The 20,956-nt window shown below is 48.6% G+C and overlaps 6 protein-coding genes across 6 annotated transcripts; 4 read left to right on the plus strand and 2 right to left on the minus strand.

Annotated features, from left to right (window-relative positions):
- Positions 1-29: 29 nt before the first annotated feature.
- Positions 30-1,200, minus strand: DEU56DRAFT_762433 (uncharacterized protein; the record flags this gene model as incomplete). The annotated part of the gene is made up of 7 exons (XM_041350694.1): positions 30-161; positions 216-308; positions 371-439; positions 502-585; positions 742-820; positions 1,020-1,026; positions 1,187-1,200. Coding segments are annotated over 7 exons (478 nt in total), but the record flags the coding sequence as incomplete, so codon positions are not given.
- A 2,092-nt stretch (positions 1,201-3,292) lies between these two features.
- Positions 3,293-5,787, plus strand: DEU56DRAFT_920332 (uncharacterized protein; the record flags this gene model as incomplete). The annotated part of the gene is made up of 9 exons (XM_041358428.1): positions 3,293-4,291; positions 4,344-4,385; positions 4,441-4,635; positions 4,689-4,877; positions 4,933-5,108; positions 5,160-5,282; positions 5,334-5,453; positions 5,505-5,624; positions 5,676-5,787. The coding sequence occupies 9 exons, from the start codon at positions 3,293-3,295 to the stop codon at positions 5,785-5,787; spliced, it is 2,076 nt and encodes a 691-aa protein (XP_041200702.1).
- A 2,029-nt stretch (positions 5,788-7,816) lies between these two features.
- Positions 7,817-10,266, plus strand: DEU56DRAFT_844566 (uncharacterized protein). Its single transcript, XM_041355108.1, has 6 exons — positions 7,817-8,212; positions 8,258-8,419; positions 8,472-8,617; positions 8,648-8,649; positions 8,676-9,624; positions 9,674-10,266. Exons 1-6 carry the CDS (start codon positions 7,846-7,848, stop codon positions 10,103-10,105), a joined length of 2,058 nt encoding a protein of 685 aa, XP_041200703.1. The 5' UTR covers positions 7,817-7,845; the 3' UTR covers positions 10,106-10,266.
- Positions 10,267-12,642, minus strand: DEU56DRAFT_905628 (uncharacterized protein; the record flags this gene model as incomplete). Its single annotated transcript, XM_041356737.1, has 4 exons — positions 10,267-10,333; positions 10,369-11,432; positions 11,481-12,209; positions 12,376-12,642. The coding sequence occupies 4 exons, from the start codon at positions 12,640-12,642 to the stop codon at positions 10,330-10,332; spliced, it is 2,064 nt and encodes a 687-aa protein (XP_041200704.1). The 3' UTR covers positions 10,267-10,329.
- A 55-nt stretch (positions 12,643-12,697) lies between these two features.
- DEU56DRAFT_874501 (uncharacterized protein) lies at positions 12,698-17,126 on the plus strand (the record flags this gene model as incomplete). Its single annotated transcript, XM_041355967.1, has 13 exons — positions 12,698-12,731; positions 13,521-13,604; positions 13,945-14,300; positions 14,361-14,579; positions 14,653-14,832; positions 14,890-15,086; positions 15,153-15,360; positions 15,424-15,584; positions 15,641-15,737; positions 15,784-15,963; positions 16,020-16,217; positions 16,276-16,632; positions 16,692-17,126. 13 exons carry the CDS (start codon positions 12,698-12,700, stop codon positions 17,124-17,126), a joined length of 2,706 nt encoding a protein of 901 aa, XP_041200705.1.
- A 3,202-nt stretch (positions 17,127-20,328) lies between these two features.
- Positions 20,329-20,932, plus strand: DEU56DRAFT_920338 (uncharacterized protein; the record flags this gene model as incomplete). Its single annotated transcript, XM_041358429.1, has 2 exons — positions 20,329-20,472; positions 20,534-20,932. The coding sequence occupies 2 exons, from the start codon at positions 20,329-20,331 to the stop codon at positions 20,930-20,932; spliced, it is 543 nt and encodes a 180-aa protein (XP_041200706.1).
- Positions 20,933-20,956: the final 24 nt, after the last annotated feature.

The following is a 20,956-nucleotide window of genomic DNA, read 5'->3' on the forward strand; positions in this document are numbered from 1 at the left end:
ATCTGCTTCTGGAACTGGTGGTGGGGCACCGGGACCGCTTCCATAGTCTTCGAAGTGGTACACTTTGGTGGGGACACCACTACTGGGGTGGTATTCCACTTTGATATCGTCAATTTCGTGCTGGGGTGCAGGCGATGCTGTTCCAGATGGTGGCGGATCACCTGTATAGACATAAGTTGAAAACATGATGATACAAAGAAATGACGAAAACATACCATCAGAATCGGTCCGTCCCACATCAGCATCATGTTGGTAGTCCATTTGGTTATCAAAATCAAAATCATCACCCTCCAAGCGATTGTCGATAGCTTGCGTCAATGCACGACAGGTCAGTGTTGGTGATCGAGGACAAACGAAAGTGACGGCTTACAAGATGTTGAGCCACTAATGGAAGGACGGACACCAGCAAACACACTACCCTGATGTGCCTGTTCTTGCTCTACAATTAATTAACATTAGTGTAGAATCAAAATGATGCTAGTAATATAGTAATAGACGTACCTTGACGAATGACCCTAGCAAGCTCCAAATCCTCTCTTCTTTGTTCAGAGCGCCTCTGGCAAGCCTTTTCGTGTGTTCGGAATCCTTGGCGATGAAAGGATCGGCCACAATGATCACAGGATCATTGCAAATCGGCGGGCATCTAATATGATATTGAAACTGGGACACATCAGCGTCAGATTCATCAGAGACAGTGACGAGACTTACATGAATTGTTAGTGAAGATGGGTGCAAAATCACCTCTCAAGACAGCAGATGGTGTGGCACTTTGATTGCGAAGTGCTGGAGGGTGAAGTCGGGTATACAAAGCTTGCAGAATCTGAAATATGTAAGTGATTTGAATCAGCAGACTAATGACATTTAAAAGACGCAGATCTGCCAATGAAATTATACAAATCAGAACTGTAACAAGGAGAACAGACGATACTAACGAGGGCTGAAGTTGTTGGTGAAGGGGTGTTGAGAGGATGGTGCAGTATCTGAATTAACAGCTGGCTACAGCGTTGCAATTGACGTACCGAGGGTCTAGGTCCGGCATCAATATTACAAATCAGTTACAATGATGCAACTCTGGTATAAATATTCCTAATGGGTTTTAAGAATAGAACTTAAGTTTCAATATCGTGACTCGGTATCAATACGGTTGATACCGAGTCTCACAGGCACGCTGTTGCAACCGACTTACGAAATTTCCGACATGCGTACCAAACAACAACAAATACAGTTTTGTCTCTGCTTTCTATCATCGATGGGCTGAAACATTTTTTCTAGCACAACTACATGATGCTCGCTCTCTCGCTTTACATCATAAGTGACGATAAATTCATCCGCCTCCCTGCATGCGTCGCTATGCTGTTTCTGCATATGCACGTTCCTTCTCTGCCCGCCAATGCCATCGCTGACAAGTCATGCTAGTCATGCCTAACAGCTGTTGGGGAATATTGAAAGTGTATCTGGGTGCTCACGTACCCCGCTCGTTCTGAGGCTGGTGTCACTGGTATGTTGAATCATAGCACTGTGCATTTTCCAAACAATGCTCGCGGTCCAACTCGCCAGTGCCCACGATGCATATCTGTGCACGACGCGGACGCCCTCTCGAGTAATCGATTCCCAAATTACGGTTCCTACTTCTCTTCCTCGTCGTTATGCTATTGATAAGTGCTGTTATATTAGGTGAATTACACCATATATGAGACGGGCGAGATGCTGTGATACCAGGCTGATTGTGGGTGTTATCAGGGCATTCTCATTTGGCGGTCCTCGAGCATGCTGCGTTAATCGCCCCGTCTTTGCACACAGCCTAGTGATCAGGCATGTCTCAAGCCGTCGTTCTGGCATCGGTGGGTTGAGGGGATGCTGATGCACAGCCCGCCATCCGCACCTGGTTAACAGTGTGACAGTTCTGATTCGGTGCCATTCTATCTCTTTTCATCCACCTTCCTGGTTGATTTGCTGCTAACAAGCAGGTCAATCCAAGTGGTCGCGCCACGTGTTGTCCTGGCCCTAGCAAGTTCAGGTGTGATGTGAGCGTCTACACACGCGAAAAATACCCAACTCCCCGGCGTTCACGAAGCCCAACGCAGACACCCTCTCAAGTAACTCTCTGTTGACTCCAGGTCATCAGAAACTAGCATGCTCAGAGAACTATTGCCATCGACCACGATTAACTTGTACACCGTATATTTCTCTGTTCTGTCCCATTGCACTCACCCATGTCTGACCAGTCTCTTTGCAGAACGAATCAGGAGTTGCATCTTCTCTGTGAGAGTACTTGAGAGGCTGCATCCCAGTATCAGCGACTGCAGGAGACTAGATATATCGATTCATTGATAGTATAACAACGCCACAAGAAACAGGGTCCCATTCGCACAAGCCGAGAGCTCAATCGATGGCAAAGTTCATGCGGAGCGTTCTGCTAATGTCAGCGCTGCGGTCATAAGATTCTGCCCGTATGATTATACATCTCTGCCATCAGCATCATGTAGTGCCCTCAACGTGCGTCAGGCTTTGCAAAGTGGCCTTAGAGTGCGGGTCACAGGTGATGGTTGTTACACGCCAACGCTTTGATCACGCTCGACCTTTTATGAATAGATACTTTTTTATTTATTTTAGTATCGGTCTGAGAGAAATTCAAAGCTCGGAACACTGTGAATTCAACGGTGAAGGGATCAAAGCAAAAATGGTCGATGGCGAAAGGTTGTGAGTTGGCGAGTGGCGCCGGGGAGGTGAAAGTCTGGAATGAGAGAACGATTGAGACTATGAAATGAGGAAAGGTGGGCTACATGCTGGCTCTGTGCAATGTTCATGAGAATGATTCATGCATCTGCAGGAGTCCAAAGCGAATTAAACTGCCACGAAGAACGTTGAGTGTCAAGCGTCAAATACAACAGCATATCAAACATTTTTAGCCATTAAGATAACGCCCAAGCTTACAAGTACACAGAAAGACTGGCGGGTGGGAAATACTCAAGAGATTGACGCTCGAGCACGTGGATATGAAAAGGGCGACAGCCATGCTCTCATCAATATTGTAGAACTCTTCCCTCTCTATAGACTATCAGGGCCCGCTTGGTAATGTCAACTCTCTATCTAAAGTTCTGGCACGGAAGAACTGACGATCAGTTCTACTAGTAGCAAAGTACTCTCAAGCGCTAGAGTTGGGAATCTTCAAAACGACCATCAACGTCAGGCCTACAGCACACGAGGAGAGCTCACCGCGCCTGCAAACGCATCCAGAGAATACCTCTCCCGCGATTGACTACTCAACGATTTCGCTCGCAGAGACGCAGCCATGGCTTCTACATCGGCGAAGGCAACTGCCACAAAATCAATTCTTAAACCGGTAACGACTTTGAAGAGTCATGGACAGGACTTCGGCTTTGGATCCATATCATACTTTCCTGACGGCCAGCGAATGATCAGCACATGTCATGATGACACCGTTCGGCAATGGGATCTGAAGGCGGGTAGGGAGATTGAGGAAGCTCGGGATGTTTGGAAGAAGGAGGTATTGGCAGTTGCAGTATCAAGGGATGGTCGATGGGTTGTGACTGCAGGTGGAGATGACGACACCGGGGAACTGAAAGCCTGTGAAGTTGAGACGGGGATTGTAAAAGAATTCAAAGGCCACTCAAGGAGGATCGACTGTATTGATATCTCCGCGGACGGCACACTGCTGGCGAGTGGGGCCATGGATCGGACAGTACGGATATGGAGCTTGGACACCGGCCAACTCGTGGCCGGTCCATTTGACACTGCCATCGATGATTGGCTGGGCGCAGTTCGATTCTCGATGGATTCTAAGAAGCTCGCAATGAAGTTTGATAGCGGGACGTGCCTTGAGGTCTGGGATGTCCAAACACAGAAATTGGATGCCAGCCGCAGGAAAGAGATGGTGGAGGGTTACATAGTAAACTCGCATGCACCAATTTTCTGGACAAACAAAAACAAAAACATCTTGGCCCCATTCACCTTCACAGATGGCTATGCCGAGATGATCTACGAGTTCGACGCATCGACATTGGAGACTATCGGAACTCCCTTCGAAGGGCACACCAAGGTTGTCACCGGTCTAGCACTTTCATCCGACTGCACTCTCCTTGCTAGCACTTCAGACGACTACACCATCAAGCTCTGGGCCTTTGAGTCCCGCAAACTCCTCGCTTCCTTCGACGTTCAACATCATCGGACCCGTGCCCTTGTCCTCTCACCCGACTCGCGCCAACTTGGTTACATTCACAACGAGATCCACATATGCAACATTCCACCCGACATCCTTGCTCAGGCCCGTGTGCGCATTCCCCGCAAACATCTACTATCCGTGTGCTAACATTCCCTTACAGACCAGTCCACAAAGCAAGTCAACCACCGCTGATGTACTAAGAGTACGCACCTCATTTGTTTTCTCGTCACACTGCTCATCCATCACCATCATTGCAGTCTCATGCAACTCGTCGTCCTCCTGCTGTGCGCCGCAGACCACCAATACCTGCCATACCTATGTCGCAGAGACCACATTCTTCAATCAACCCGCAGCAACCAATTTTCCTGCGCCTCCGAAAACTTCTTCCCTTCTCTTCTCGCACGAATGCAGTTCCGGCTGTTCAGAACAGTCAGACTCGGGGTCCTGTAGATGTACGTCCCCTTTTCTTGCTCCTTTTTCAGTTGACTGGACACTCGTGCTTCAGTTCCGTGCTACATCGCCCTTGCCTCCCAATCGCCTTCACACAGAACGCTCTTCGTCAACTCCCTTGCCCAACGTCAGGTCCTTTTTTAATTCCATACGGTTCTCATCAGACAAGGGAAAGAAAACGGCGCGTGAACCAAAACGGAAACCTGTAGAAGTCGTCGATGTTCCTCTCGGACAAGCTACATACGTTCGTTATCTACAATTCTGTTGCGTTCGTGAGACCTGACCGTGTAATTTTCTAGGGCGATGTTGTTGGTGTGGACGACGGGAAAAGACAATATGTTGTCTTCTTCTGCCTTAGCTGGTTCCAGAAAAAGGAGAAGATGCAGGTTCCACGGCCAGTCTATGATGACGATCTCGACGATGACGATGACGAGGAGGAAGATATTCTCAATCGAGTCGCTATGCCTCATGCCAGGTATAATACACTTATTTATTCACTTCATTACTTACTAATGTAGTCTGGTAGGGCCCAGGACCAAGGGGTTGGATTAAAAACGGTGGCTAGCCAGCAACAACCGGGGGCAGGACCATCTCGCCTTGCGAAAAACGACAATATTCTCAATCGAGTCGCTGTACCTCATCCAAGGAGGTACAATACACTTACTCGTTCACTCAATTGTTCACTAATTCAATCTGGTAGGGTCCAGGATGAAGACATTGCATTGGAAACAGCTGCTGGTCAGTCACAACCAAGGGCAGGACCATCTCGCCTTGTGAACAATGTCGATATTCTCAATCGAGTCGCTGTGCCTCATCCCAGGTATTGTATACATATATGTTCACTCTTTTGCTCACTAATTCGATCTGGTAGGGTCCAGGACGAAGATAATGGATTGAAAACAGCGGCTAGCGGATCACAGCCGAGGGCAGGACCATCTCGCCATGTGAACAGTGTTGATATTCTCAATCGCGTCGCTGTGCGTCCCCACAGGTATCATAAACCTATTTGTTTACTCGCTTTCTTGCTCATTCAATCTGGTAGGGTCCAGCATGAAGAGATTGAATTGAAACCAATGGCTAGTCTATCTCAACCAGAGGCAGGACCATCTCGCCTTGTGATGATTGACGAACACCTAGAGGCACAGTCCTCTTAGTGAATACATCATTCATTGAGCATTTAATCTGTCGAGTCTCGCATTGTACCTGTAGCTTTTATAACATGTTTTGTCCTTACCTTCGTGTACCTACACCTGGCATTTCTTGGCTCTCAGATTGTGCTCAGCCGCCCTGCGATTATCCTCGCGGCCTGCTACACCTCAATACGTGGTATGTACAGGGACGGGTATTGTACAGGTATTGCCTATATGGACATGTTGTATTGCGCCCCCTACTGTCGATCAGCACGGTATTTAATGCACATTTCCTGACGTCAACAGCAGATGACCCGTTTGATTTCTCTTTCCATCATATTTTACGCCTTGTTCGTCCGAGAGCTGTTGAATGATTTCAATGCGGCTCTGACTAAAATGAAGGTTCATCAATGACGCAAGTTCTGGGGGAAATGTTAAATATATTGAAAGAATACTACAGTAGTCGTATGCGGTATGGCCCAGCTGCATGCGAGAGGTCCCGGCATGCACCTTCACTTACGTCCGTGTTTGGACACAGCAAGATATATTTGGGGAGTCGTTACGCTGTGCATAAACGTCAGCACCGAGCAAAGATTGACAATGAGACGGACTGAGTATTGTCAGCTGCATGCTGAAACAAGGAGATTCCCTTGAATGGTTAAGCCTAGGTTCTGAGATGGCTAGTCTCGGCCACACTAGAAAAAGACATCAACACGAAAAGAAGTCTAAAACGCGACAAAAAAATCAATCACACCACGGCGGCCTCCAATTGTTTCATCCAGTCGCCAGTGATACAGACAGACTGACCTTGGTAATATTCACTTTTCGTCAACTGGTGGATGTCGCGTTGACAAGCTGTATGTGGTGCACCATGCACAAGTCCTGTTATCGGTGTGCGCGAAATTCGATGGCAGACAGTATGCTGATGCCAAGAATTCGAAGTTGGAATGGATGGTGCTCATGTGCGTGAGTGGGACTTCAGAATGGGATGATCCAGGTTTGGGAGAGCGTGCATGTGGATGGGGTAGCCTTGTAAGCACTTAGTACTAGTAGCTGCTGATGCTGTTGAGGGCAGTGTGAGTGACTGACTTACTTTCGTGAATGCCTTTAATTACCTGTGTATTTCATCCTTGTGATCACGCTCAGGTAACCGCTGGAGATGAATACGCTCTTCTTCCATTTACGGCCACAGGACTATCCTGTCGGTGTGGACGGCCGAATCTGCACAGAAGTGCGCGCGTTATATATCTGTCTGTACCTTGGACCAGCCTTGGCACTCAAACAAACGAGAAACCTACTCACCGTGCATCTCCCATAATAGCACCACTCATCCGGAGGACCCATATCCACAATCCCTTCGACATTCCACACAGCAGCGGCATAGTGTCTCTCATACGCAGCACGATCAACGAGGGGTGCTAACCGACATGTAGGATGTGGCAAGACGTGCCAGTGTTTGGAAGTTCAAAGGAGGCGTGACAGCATACGCGATGGAGTTTTGGTGGCGGAGAAGGGGTATGGAAGGAATGGGTGTAGTACTTTTGGTATGGATATTGATATGGGGTGGAGGTGTGCGAGGGTATATGCGCGTAGCATTGGAGGAGGGATCGGGCATACGAGGTCGTACAGGGTGGATGTCATTTCCGTTACGTCGTCGGCGCCAGAATTAGTGGTGTGGGGGTGGGCGAGGGGGCTTATAGATACTAGCGAGTCAGTGTGAAAATTGGAGGGAGAGTTTGTATAATTGGGTGTTGTCACTTGTGATGAATGCGGCTTGCGAGTAAAGAACTATCGATGCTCACGTTGATCTGGATCAGAGTCTTTCTCGAGTTCAGTAATGAAAATTAAAATGAGCAGGCCTTGAGAAAGCCCGATCAATTATCTTCGAGGGCATCCAGGAATTGGACACTCTGGGGCCAAAGTCTGGGGCGGACTCTGGGGCCAGAGTCTGGGGCGCATGGTTGTTTCAGTCGGAGCTTTAATATGTTGCGGCTGACATACCACGTAAGCAAATGGACGGTGGTATTATGATGTCAGCCAGCGTGCCTCTCATCGATAATAGATAGTGCGACACCTCTATCAATGCCAGCGCCATCGATGTCGGCTGCAACCCCACCCGACATCAGTCAACTGTTTGCCTCGATACGAGAACATCCACCACTAGCCCACCTCTCATTCAACAACTTTGCCACCTTCCTTCGCCGTGCTAGCATACTCAAGGAGGACATCCTCCAACCACAGCCATATGACGTCTCTATCTTCTGCGCACCCAACGTTCTCCCACCAAGTGTGACGTGCTTCCTTGCGGCCTCTCTGGACATGCCGCCAGATGTAGTTGATGTCCTGTGGTCTTTCACAAAGGATATTGTGTGGGAGCTGCCAAGTAGCGCCGAGGCAAGCACAGACGATGAGGCTGCATTCAAGATCTATGGCCATGAGCTAGGACTCAGTAAGTTTTTGTTGCTTTTCTTAATCGTTCTGACACGACCAACAGCCAAACATGTCTTATACCCTCCCGTCAAGATTTGTATGAACCACGAGTGCATTGCATGGCAGCGTGGAACGCTGCTGAAGAAGGAAGAGCCACGTCGCATCGTTTTATTCACTCATGGTGAAGGGGCGAAGCCTGGCTGGACAGTACACCTGAGGTGCCGATGTAAGTCCATCGTACTCGCTGAAGCTCACCCTGATTGCTAACATTGATAAAGCTTGCAACACGAATTATCAGGCCAACTATAGCGTTAAAGGCACGCTTCGAACATACTACCAAGGGATACCGCAGTTCATTCAAGTCTCCGACCATCAGTTTGTCGAGCTGCAGCTTGCTATGCAGTGGATGGATTTGATGCAGATCACGTACGTCCCTCTGTTTGTTTCTCGTTCTGCTATTACTTGATAGTGGCTCCCTTTAGCGTTTCAGCCACCAATTGCGCCAGCCTGTATGCAGTTGCCCAGGCCCGTCGCGACCTTCGCAACGACGGCGCCGATCAGTGGCAATTTGGCAGTGCTCTGACGACAGAGCAAGTCTGGGACTGCTTCACGCTGCTCGCCCTGCTCGACGATCATCATCAACGGGACGAATCACTTGTTGTGGCTCACGACGGTGATCAAAAAAACCGGTTCACAAAGGCTATGTACGCACGCAACAATCGCATCATTCTGCGAGGTCAAGACGAGCTCCCCCACGCTTGCTTTGGATGCATGCGCATCTTCGAGTCACCAGATGGTGCGCTTCGCCGAACCGAAGTTATTGTCACTGATGGTGTGACGGTTGGACGCCCCTGCTGTGCTATCCCGTGGTGCAAAAACCCTCTCGACAACAATCGACATCGATATTGTGCAGAGCATTGTCGACTCGAGACCGTTTGTGCTGTCGATGGCTGTGATCAGCCTGTTGCAGTCAATACCGAGACAGGCAAGAATCGCAAGGCCTGCGACGATCCAGTCCATCTTCGCATGGAAGCCGCCAACAACGAATCGACGCACAGCGGGAAGACCAAAACCCAACGTCAAAAAATTGCGAAGTTGAACGATGCTATCGCCACCCACGTTTCTAACCTGCCCACTATTCCAACGGACGAGGACATCCCTCTTCAAGACGTCGAAGAATGGTACGAGCACGACAACGCCTCTGGTGCTATACGTTTTCGCCAGGCACCTATAACGACTTCGACTGGAGTCTCGGATCATCATGTCCCCTCAACGGATGTTGACGGGTGTAGCGCCAAGGACCTGCAACCCAAACTGAAGGCTATCTTCCGTCGTCAGCGCACAAACAACGAGCAGCTTGTTGTTCGGCCTTGTGGGATCATCTCCGGTCGTGGTACAATGTACCATCATGAGGCCGTCTCGAATGTGCTGGTAGGTTCGTCTCACTGTTGGAGGACTCATGCTCACTCGTCATCCTAAGATTATGGTCGAGAAAATGTTCTCCCTTCCGCGTGCACGTAAGCCACAACACATGATCTACGACTCCAACTGCAACGCGTTGCGTGAAGTTGAGAGTCGTAAAATCACATTCTTCGAGGGAATGGGAATGTGCGTTGACGCCTTCCATCACAAGACCAAGCATAAGGCTAGTGACGTGTTCTGTCGTGAGCGCTGTGACATGAGGGCCTACCCTGAGCTTGTTGACGAGGATGGGAAGTACTATTTTAACTCGTCGATCGCGGAGCAAACGAACGTTTGGTTTGGCGGTTTTCATAACATCTGTCGAGAGATGACACCAGTGAAGTATGATTTTTTTCTTGATGAGATGATCCTTCGTCGAAACCGTATGACTGTAGCAGCCCTTCACGTACAAGGAAAGCTTCCCCACCATCCACCTGTTATTCTATCTTGATGTAACTAGTACTCCAGCTCTTGTCTCATCACACATGGAAAAAACGCGCAGCATAGCATGACAGAACAAACAAATCAATTGGCAAGACAAATACACAAGTGAGTAGAAGATAGAGTATGTAGAACAAATCAAGGACCGGACAAATAAACGAGTGAGTAAAAGACAGAGGGAGTGAGGACAGGTGACTGAGTAACTACTTCCGCCCACTATGTTTCTTGCTCACCTCACCTAAGGCAAGGCGCCGCGCAGCAAGATAGTTTGACCACAGGCCATCCGGTGTCCGTCCCGCTCGCTTGTGCATCTCGAGGATGGTCATCTCCGTCTCGCGCCAAGCCTTCCGGTTCTGGTGATATGTTGCACGAACGAATGGGGCACCACCAAAGACAAGACTGAAAAGTTGTTCCTGACTATAGTGAACACGGAGGTTCACATTGTCCATCTGTTGAAAGCCTACAGTCATATCAAGTGTGTACATGGCGTGCGGCCAGCCTTGCCGCTTGGCAGGATTGTATACCGGAACATGCACAGGAATGATGGATGGTGGAGCGGGCTGCTGGATCTTCGAAGGGTGAGCTGGTTGCGATGTGGGCTTGGTGGTGACGAGCGGGGGTGTTGGCGACAACGAAGCAGCACGACGAGAGTCAAAATCATCTGCCTGGTGAGCCGGTTGCGATGTGGGCTTGGTGGTGATGAGCGGGGGTGTGGTGGTGATGAGCGGGGGTGTTGGTGATAATGAAGTAGCACGACGAGAGTCAAAATCATCTCCCTCGAGGTCTGCATAGGACTGTGATTGAGTTGGAAGATAAGGGGGTGTCAGCGACAGCGAAGTAGCACGACGATAGTTGAAATCATCTTCCTGCAGGTCGAAACGTGCTCGTGTTGGGGTGGGTGTCTCCTGCCCGGGGCTGGGATTCCAGCGGCGCTTGCCCAACGAGCGCTTTGGCGTGAGCTGCACGTCGTCCACAATCTCGACATCAGACGATGCTGTCTGCGGCTGCTTCTTCTTCCAGCGTACACCATCTCGCTCACCTTTGATGTTGAACCGTGCATGGGAGGGGCGATTCAAAAGCTTCGAGGACTTGAAGAGCCCATCGAAATCAGCGCACTCGGTGACACTGTGACGTCGGATGAATACGTGGCATCCTGAGTCGAGCGTGAACGTGTGCGTAAGCACTGATGGGATCCACCGCATAAAGCTCGCCTCAAAGACGTCGATCTTCTGGATATCGTCGCCAAGGGATTGAAGAAGGGTAGGATCATCCGAGAGCTGGTATTGAGGAAAGAAGGGGCAGTGCGTAACCCACTGCATGATTACTGGTGCATCGTCCTAAAAACTCGCATTGAGTACAGCTCAATCAAATAAAGACAGACGTACCGCATCAAACCAGTACAGCACAAACCGCTGTTTTGCCGCACGTTCCATCTCCTTGCGACGTTCAGAGACCATCTTGCTTGAGATTTCCTCCTGCGCGCGCGCGTTAAGATCACCAGCCCATAAAGGGTCAAGTTGATCTGTCACCCGAGGGGCCTTGGAAAGCTTATGTACCGGGAACGCTCGCGTAGTCAACACAGTGTCATCCCTCTGTTGAGGTGGGAAAAATGATGGTGGTGGTGTACATATGCGTGATGGTGTTTGCGTGGGAGATGGTGCAGGTAGCTGAGATGGGTTCGGAGCTGTGAGGAGGTCATGAAACGATGCAAAGGGAGCTGGATGTCCACCAGTGGCAGTCATTGATGCTTCGAGTGCCTGTTGAAGATCACGATATCCATAACCCGTTTCCGTGTCGTCGGTGTCAAAGACAGGTTCGCGAGTCTCAGCATCCTCGAGGTAAAACACACTATTGTCGTCCACTGGTTGTACGTCCACGCGCTGATTATGTGCCTCCATGCCATGAATCGGACATCCTCCACTGTCCGTGCAATGGCTGAGGCACATCCCTTGCGGACACCGCAGTGCACTGGCTCTGCGGCAAAAAGGGCCTATACATCGGCCCCCCCGCTTCCTCGGCTTCTTGTTATTCTGCTGAGGATGAGAAGAAGTCGAAGGTTGAGTGGAAGGGAATGTGGTTGAAAAGGCGTCACTCGAGGAGGTAGATGCTGTTGGCTGTGAACATGCAAGAGTCGGTGATCCATAAGGGATTAGCGCCATGATGTCAGGACGTGCCAGAAGCTGAGGGAAAAACTTGTAGAATGTGCAGGACCGGGAGCGATGCTGGCAAAATGGTCAACATGATACCCCCCGACGAACCCTCATGCCAGAGAGCACATACCATAGCCATGGGCTTGCCTTCATTGCCGTTCTTGTCACTGCGGCAGATAGTGATGGGGACAGAGCCACCACAGCTTTCACAGTCAGTGACGAGCCCGATAGCAGACTGGCGCAGTGCGAATCTGGACAGAAAGGCAAGATCCTTTTGCTGCAATGAAGACATGACGAGGCGGGCACGGGCGTGCAGTAAGAGGAGCGGGCGAGCAGGCAACACAGGAAGGGGGCAGATAAGAACGATGAGCAGGAAGGACAGCGGCGGGCATGGCATAACCATCAGGCATACTGGAGGCGGAGCATGAATACAGCATTCTAATGGCAGCTGCATGTGGGCGGGCAGCGGCAGGCGGGAGGCGGGAGGTGAGTGCATTGCAAGGCTCGTCATCGAGCGATGTTTGATGTTTAAACTCCGCTGGTCTCTGCCGGACTTGCCGATGGGCCCCAGACACTGGCCCCAGAGTCCGCCCCAGACTTTGGCCCCAGAGTGTCCAACTCCCTGACTTTCTGTTATCTTCACTGCCTGCAACCTGAACCTTGTCGGAAATTTCGTAAGTCGGTTGCAACAGCGTGCCTGTGAGACTCGGTATCAACCGTATTGATACCGAGTCACGATATTGAAACTTAAGTTCTATTCTTAAAACCCATTAGGAATATTTATACCAGAGTTGCATCATTGTAACTGATTTGTAATATTGATGCCGGACCTAGACCCTCGGTACGTCAATTGCAACGCTGTAGCCAGCTGTTAATTCAGATACTGCACCATCCTCTCAACACCCCTTCACCAACAACTTCAGCCCTCGTTAGTATCGTCTGTTCTCCTTGTTACAGTTCTGATTTGTATAATTTCATTGGCAGATCTGCGTCTTTTAAATGTCATTAGTCTGCTGATTCAAATCACTTACATATTTCAGATTCTGCAAGCTTTGTATACCCGACTTCACCCTCCAGCACTTCGCAATCAAAGTGCCACACCATCTGCTGTCTTGAGAGGTGATTTTACACCCATCTTCACTAACAATTCATGTAAGTCTCGTCACTGTCTCTGATGAATCTGACGCTGATGTGTCCCAGTTTCAATATCATATTAGATGCCCGCCGATTTGCAATGATCCTGTGATCATTGTGGCCGATCCTTTCATCGCCAAGGATTCCGAACACACGAAAAGGCTTGCCAGAGGCGCTCTGAACAAAGAAGAGAGGATTTGGAGCTTGCTAGGGTCATTCGTCAAGGTACGTCTATTACTATATTACTAGCATCATTTTGATTCTACACTAATGTTAATTAATTGTAGAGCAAGAACAGGCACATCAGGGTAGTGTGTTTGCTGGTGTCCGTCCTTCCATTAGTGGCTCAACATCTTGTAAGCCGTCACTTTCGTTTGTCCTCGATCACCAACACTGACCTGTCGTGCATTGACGCAAGCTATCGACAATCGCTTGGAGGGTGATGATTTTGATTTTGATAACCAAATGGACTACCAACATGATGCTGATGTGGGACGGACCGATTCTGATGGTATGTTTTCGTCATTTCTTTGTATCATCATGTTTTCAACTTATGTCTATACAGGTGATCCGCCACCATCTGGAACAGCATCGCCTGCACCCCAGCACGAAATTGACGATATCAAAGTGGAATACCACCCCAGTAGTGGTGTCCCCACCAAAGTGTACCACTTCGAAGACTATGGAAGCGGTCCCGGTGCCCCACCACCAGTTCCAGAAGCAGATCCTACGCCCTGGCAGCCGTTTCGCACACGTATCGACTTCGAGGTTGCAGAACTCGCTCACGACGCCGGACTCTCTCATGAACAGCTGGACCGGCTCATTCACCTCATTCACCGCAGCAGGATGGAGCTCTTTACCCTCAAGAATCGCAAAGATGTGAGAGACACGTGGGATGCAGCGTCATTCAAGATGACACCTGTGTGTACTATTCACTAACTTCGTATATACTATGCTTATTTTGCTTCTCTCATGTAATAGTTTACAAAGGTGGAGGTTACTGTGCCCTTCCGTGGTGTTAATCAAACATTCCCGCTATTTCATCGTTCACTGTGGGACTGGGTCACCGATTTACTTCAAGATCCACAAGTAGGCCCCAACTTCGTCTTCGATGCGCAAAGACTGTCAAAGTTCAATGGCGAGAAGTTCGTTCGGTTCATTCATGAACCATGGACCGCTAATGCGTTCTGGGAGTATCAGGTAGTCATTTTCTTATTAGTATCGCGTCCGCATTGTAGTATATACCATTGACTGATTCAGAATATCAATATAGTCCAAAATCCCACCAGACGCAAAACCTCTTGCATTCATTTTGTATGCCGACAAAGCAAAATTGTCGTCATTCGGTCGCGCGAAAGGTTACCCCGTAGTCGCTCGCTGTGCTAATCTTCCTATTACGATTCGCAATGGAGAAGGCTTGGGTGGAGGGCGCGTTGTTGGTTGGCTGCCTATCGTTCGCTCTACTCTTCCTTATAACTACTGATGATTTCATTATTAACACTCAGGACAGGTAAAGGAAGACAAGCAGCATTCTGGAAAACCTGCTTTCGTCAACTTCAAGAACGCAGTGTGGCACGCCTCGTTTCTGAAGATTCTCGAATGTCTGGGACCGCTATCCAGGTTTGGTTCCACCATCAAATGCTGGGACAATGTTATTCGCGCCTTCTATTCAATTGTACTAATACTATCTGCAGATTATGAAGAACAGTACGTGTATTCTAGTTCCAGTAACTATTATATATCTCTGACATCTAAATGTGTTCACTGTTGTAGGGCTGTAATGGCATTGATTCGTGGTTTAATGGGCAAATTTCCTTGTCCCGTCTGTCTAGTGCCTCGCGACGAACTTTCAAACACTCTCAAGGTATTTCCTCTCCGCACATGCACAGGAACTAAGGCATTGCTTGCTCGAGCGCGAGAATCTTCTACATTGGAGGCAAGAGAACAGATCTTGAGTTCCCAGAGCCTCCGCGATGTCGACGTGAGTCTCGCTCTTATCCTTATCTTTATCTTACTCAGTCTAATATTATTGTTTCGTTTTCAGAGTTCATTCGGCATTCTGGAGCACACCGACGTTCACAGGGCTCTATCGCACGACAAGCTCCACTTCAACGACGAGGGATTGTTCAGTGATCACACGTGGCCCGAACTGCAGAAATGGGTTGAACGTTTGGGTCGACAGGCCGCTGTCCAGATTGACACCTTGTGAGTCATTTTCCCGCTGTACTTATGTATTAATAGGTTTTAATTTATATTGTCAGCTTTCAATCAATTCCGCGTTGGCGAAACCTGAATCACTTCGATCAGGTTGTTTCAGTATCATTTTCCGATGGAACGAAATATGAAGACATCTCTAAGGTGAGTCTAGATCATTCATTTTAACATGTCATTCACATTGTTTTAGCTTATTGTATTTGCGGCACATAATGTATTTGACTGCGATACAGATCCAGAGGCATATCTCATGCTCCGCTGTATCCGAAGCTACACGGAGTTCAATATGTATGCTTCGTTAGAGGTTCATACTGAAGATACCATCAATAATGGCCGGGAAGCGTTGTCAAAATTCACTGGATTGATGGATGTACGTATTTTTAGTTCAATTCTAATTCATTGCATTGAAATCAATTGTTTGGTCAGAAATACATCGAGGACACGGCAGAGATGTCCGAGAAGTCCTGGAATTTCCCCAAGAAACACCTTTCGGCCCATCTCTTTGACGACATTGAGGCGAAAGGTGTTTCTCGAAACTACAGCACCAAGCCGAACGAAAAAATGCACGGCCCATTGAAAGATGCCTATCAAGATCGCACGAATTTCAAGAACTTCGCTGAACAGGTGAGTGACTTCTGAATCTGAGTTCGCATATATATGACTAACAATGAATTTTTTTAAGATCCTCCGATACAATCATGACAGCTTGATTGCGGAATACATCCGCAACAAGTTGGATCACCTCGACACTCAGAATATCAGCGTAGACCGACCCGAATCACCCGATACTACACTCCAGGAGACCGACAACTCAGATGACATTGATGTTGACTCGACGGAACCTACTGATGCCCAACATTTCACTCTCGGTTCAAAGCGGGCGGCAATGTCATTCACACTCATCGAGGCAGGTAGTCCGGGTAATCCAGTGTTTGATAGATTTCGAATCAAGCTAAACGACTTTCTGAACCATGCGTTTGCTGCCAACGGCATACCGTTTCCAGGTGGACGATGGATTCAACTCGTTGCGAGCGACATGGTGAGTTGATGATGTTCAACGCTCCGAAATAACATAATATCTGAGTCCTTTTGAATTAGATCGTGGAACATCAATTCCTTAGAGTCAATTTCGAGTCACTTGTCGACTGGCGAGTGTCCACGGACTACCTTCGATGCACTCCGATGTTCCATGGCTCACCGCAATACAATTGCGTCATCTTGCAGACCGACACTGGCATCATCTTTGGCAAACTAATGTTGATTTTCACATGCACAGTAGGGGATGTTCAATATCCTGTCACGCTTGTTCTCCCGTATGATCGACCGGTCGGCGTTCGTCCTCAAAAGGACAAAGACTTTCAGTTTTGGCGCGTTAAGACAAAGCCTAGGGCTTCCGCAGAGTTTTTTTCAGTTCACTCGATTATTCGGGGTTGTTTGATAGTAGAGGATGCCAGCAGACCTGGCGAGTTTCTAGTCGTTGACACTATTGACACTGATATGTTCCTTCGAATGCAGGACATCTGCAGCCAGTGATTGGTCCAGGATTCTTACTTCCTCCATTATCTCTGAATCCATATACATTTCGCTCATCTTTATCTCATCCATCGTTCCCTCAGTCATCGCTTTTTATGTGTCCGAGTCATCATCAACCCCACCAATTGCTTCACTCCTGCTCACCTTCCCCGTTGTGATCGCAGTTCCCCGTGTCATCCGCCGCATGCTCAAAATATCCAATTCGGACTCAGGTCTCGCCACAACATTTATTCCTCTGTTTCTCGCGCCACCTTTGATCATTGGCACAATGTTCTGGATGCTCGAATGGTGACCGTCAACAGTGCTCCCCTCTCAGGCGAGGCTCGTATAGCCCTAGGCAACACGAAGAAACCACCTCGAAAAGTTAGTAGCGCGTCTACTAGCTGAATTTCAGGCCTGCAACAGTCAACGGTGCTCCCTCTCAGGCGAGGCTCGTCGTGTCATCGAAGAAGAGGCACGTGTAGCCCATGCTGATAGACAGAGAGACGAGGCAGAAGCACGCAGGCGCGTTGTTCTCGAATCTTACGACGAACTCAGCAATATCTCGCCGCAATCGAATTCCTTAGAGATCCAGGTGGCCATCTCGTCTTGACACCCATCCCAAATCAAATCCAGCACTATCACAGCCCCTACTCTGCGAATCCTAGTATCACTGTAGAACCCCCACGTTTATACAATCAATCTCACCATCACTACACTTCATCCCTCAGTTCTGGTGCTCTCCCTCCAGCCCTCCCCGCTCCCCCCTCCACTCGTGGTGTCCGTCCTCGCTCAGGCAGCTTCAATGACACATCTTATCTCATTGCACCCCTCCAGCCACCTTCCAAACAACCTCGCAATGACCGTGGTGAATATGACCACAGGCCTCCACTCTCCGTAAGTTCCCTCTCATACTACCTTTTTATCTCCTCACATTCTCCAGGCTACATCACGCGGTCGCATTCCTGATATCGACCCCCTCCCCCAACAACTTCCTCAAATTCAACACCATAACCATCACCTTAGCATTCGCCCTACTCATAAATCTCACTCCTGATCCAGCAGCATCTAGTGTCCGTGCTACTTCACAGGACATCGAGGACCTCCTCCTTGACGCTGCCACTGATGAAAGGAGCGCTCTCAATGCCCGTGACCAACAGCCACAGTCTCCCCGTGCCGTGTTGGCTGCCCACTAGTCCAGGGGTATCCCAGTGGGTCCATTGGATCAACCTGGCGAGCTCAGGACCTATCAAACCCACATTTTTGCCCCTCCCGTCATGGGCGCCCCCCAAAAGAAGGGGAAACCAGGGTCAAGCGCAAATATCAGTGCGTGCATTTTTTAATGAACAGATCTCGAGTTGATGACATAGCACCAGCTCACAATGGCTCCCCACCAACACCTGGACCTCCTAACGCCTTCGTCCCTGCCATCGCACCAGCACCTCCACCCGCTATTCCTCCCCCACCAAAGATGAATGCAAGATATTTTCCTTCGCATTCACATGGCTTGCACTTCCTTGACTGGCGTCCTGGTTCTCTGTCTTGTTATTCCTCGTCTTGGATCTACGGCGACTCTCACTATTGATTATCGTCCAGTCGAATCTCAAATCTCTTTCTATCATCTAATGCAAATCATCGAATCGATCACCCCACGCTCCAATCATATGTTTTCATCCCATGCTCATCTTGCTGTCTGCAACTGTTGTTTTCGTGCTCTTTTGTTTCTTTTTCTTTTTTTTGTGTCCATGCGATTCATCGTTGTTCATCATTTCGTGCTATCTGTATTAATCCAAACTAGTATGTCTCGAGTCAGATCGGAACCGTGACCCTCCCTCTCCGCCTGTAATCGCTACCCTACAGACTTAGACTACTGACGATGAAGATCCTGGACGAAGACGACAGGGTGTGGTGTCATCTGGTGGGTGAAACATCCTCCATTTTATCACTCCCTAGTTGACACACACCTTTCAGCACAACACCTTCCTTCTCCCCACTCCGACCCCAACACAGATCCAGACGCAGACGGCAAAGGTGATGCGGATGTAGACGCAGAGTTGAGAGAAGCAGCTGATGCTGCTGCTGACCACCGCAGTGCGTCTTCAGCTGGCATGAAGGAGGAAGACATAGAAGTTAGAGAGTAAGCACAAGTCCATAACAGCCGAGACCGATTCGAGGAGCGTGACAATCCTCACCCCAGGTATCCCCCCCTGGTTCTCCGGTACCCCACATGCACTCGGCAGCATCGACAGAGCATTGACGCTTTCCCACTGCTCGGGGATCTTCGGGCCATCGCTTCGCCCGCTGTTTGGTGATAGCGACACCATTGGTTACCACATGGTGAGCTTCCTTTGATTTAAATGAACCCCCCTTCCTCACCATTTTGAATGGCATTGCCCCCAGGTATGGAGGATTGTACTGACATATTGTACCGGCACCTTCATCGCCAGGTATTCCAAAACACGAACCTACCTCTGTTCAATGTCGCTTCTGAATCACCTGGACCGGCTACAGACTATTAATACTAATACCAAGACTATCTATACCGTGCAGCATCATTACTTGGCCTGGCTTTATTTCGAGACTGTGCATCTGAATCATCCTACTACAATATTAATTACGTCCTACCAAAGCTAATCTTCATCTTCTGAATCATTCATACCTACTTGCCACCAAAGGTGCATTGTTAACATGATTATGTCAGCATTTAATCGTGTTTTCTCACTAAGTCCACTGGTTGAGTTCAACGTTCAATATTGCAACTTCTGAATCTTAATCTCAAACCAATTGGGACCACAATCCAAGCATATTTATTATCATGTCAAGCAAATGCAGGTGAGTCTGCATCATTAGTCTTCTAGGTCAAAACATGTTGAACCAATAGCACGACATCTGATTCAGAATCTTTCAGTTTTAAATATTACAGCGCTTATTAGACTGTTGTGTAATAACAGTCATCGGTCCCAATGGTGCATGCCGGCTCTCCAATACTTCTTGGCCATCAGCACTAGATAGTGCCACAAATGTAAGTTGCCTCGTGTCATATTATCATTCACCTGCATGCTGATTTCAATTTCAAGGCTATGCACGATGTAATTTCCCTCGTGTTTTCTTTCATCATGTTGTTCGGTCCAAGTTGCGCAGCAAATATTTTCGACTATAAATGGTGGGTCTGTCCGTCATTACTTTCCGTACTGTGTTGTACTTGACTGTACCAGTTCTTGTGATGCCTCAACGTCCCATTGCACATGATGACTCGGAGTCCGAGTTAGACTACAATGACATATCTGATTTGGACAATGCACCGGTGGCAGGGATCTCGTCAACCACCACTCAGTCATCGGCTTCTGTGCAGGGTGGAGACATGGAGGTAATGTTTATGCCTTGCTTCGCTCACATTTGGTGACTCTAATTTTGTGCATTTCTGTTAGATCATTCGAAGTCTGCAACTAGAAAACCAGTCACTTAAAAATAACAATAGGACTCTGGGCGAGAAGAACAAAATCTTGGCATCCAATCAACGTCGACGTTCGAGTGCGCAAGTTCCCGACGAGCTGAAGGCTTACGACGTTGAACTCTCAACCTTTGCTCACAAATATGGTGTCATTGCTGAGATGTTCCCACCCGAGCACCGTGTTCTCAGATTGCTCGTGCCAAACCCTCCGCCCATCATATCTGCTAGTCGCTACGCAAGCAAGAGTGCCGAAGAGCTTTGTCTTGTGACAGAGGTATTCACTTCTACCGGATCACCTCCATCGTTTCGTACCTACCTCTCATTTTCAATCATTGGTATGTTAGTTTATATATTTCATTGTGTGACCAAGCACTGATTGATATGATTGCAGCTAGAGCAG

The sequence above is a fragment of the Suillus clintonianus genome, assembly GCF_016758775.1.
Source record: "Suillus clintonianus strain FC179 chromosome Unknown DEU56scaffold_224, whole genome shotgun sequence".
Taxonomy (NCBI): Eukaryota; Fungi; Basidiomycota; class Agaricomycetes; order Boletales; family Suillaceae; genus Suillus; species Suillus clintonianus.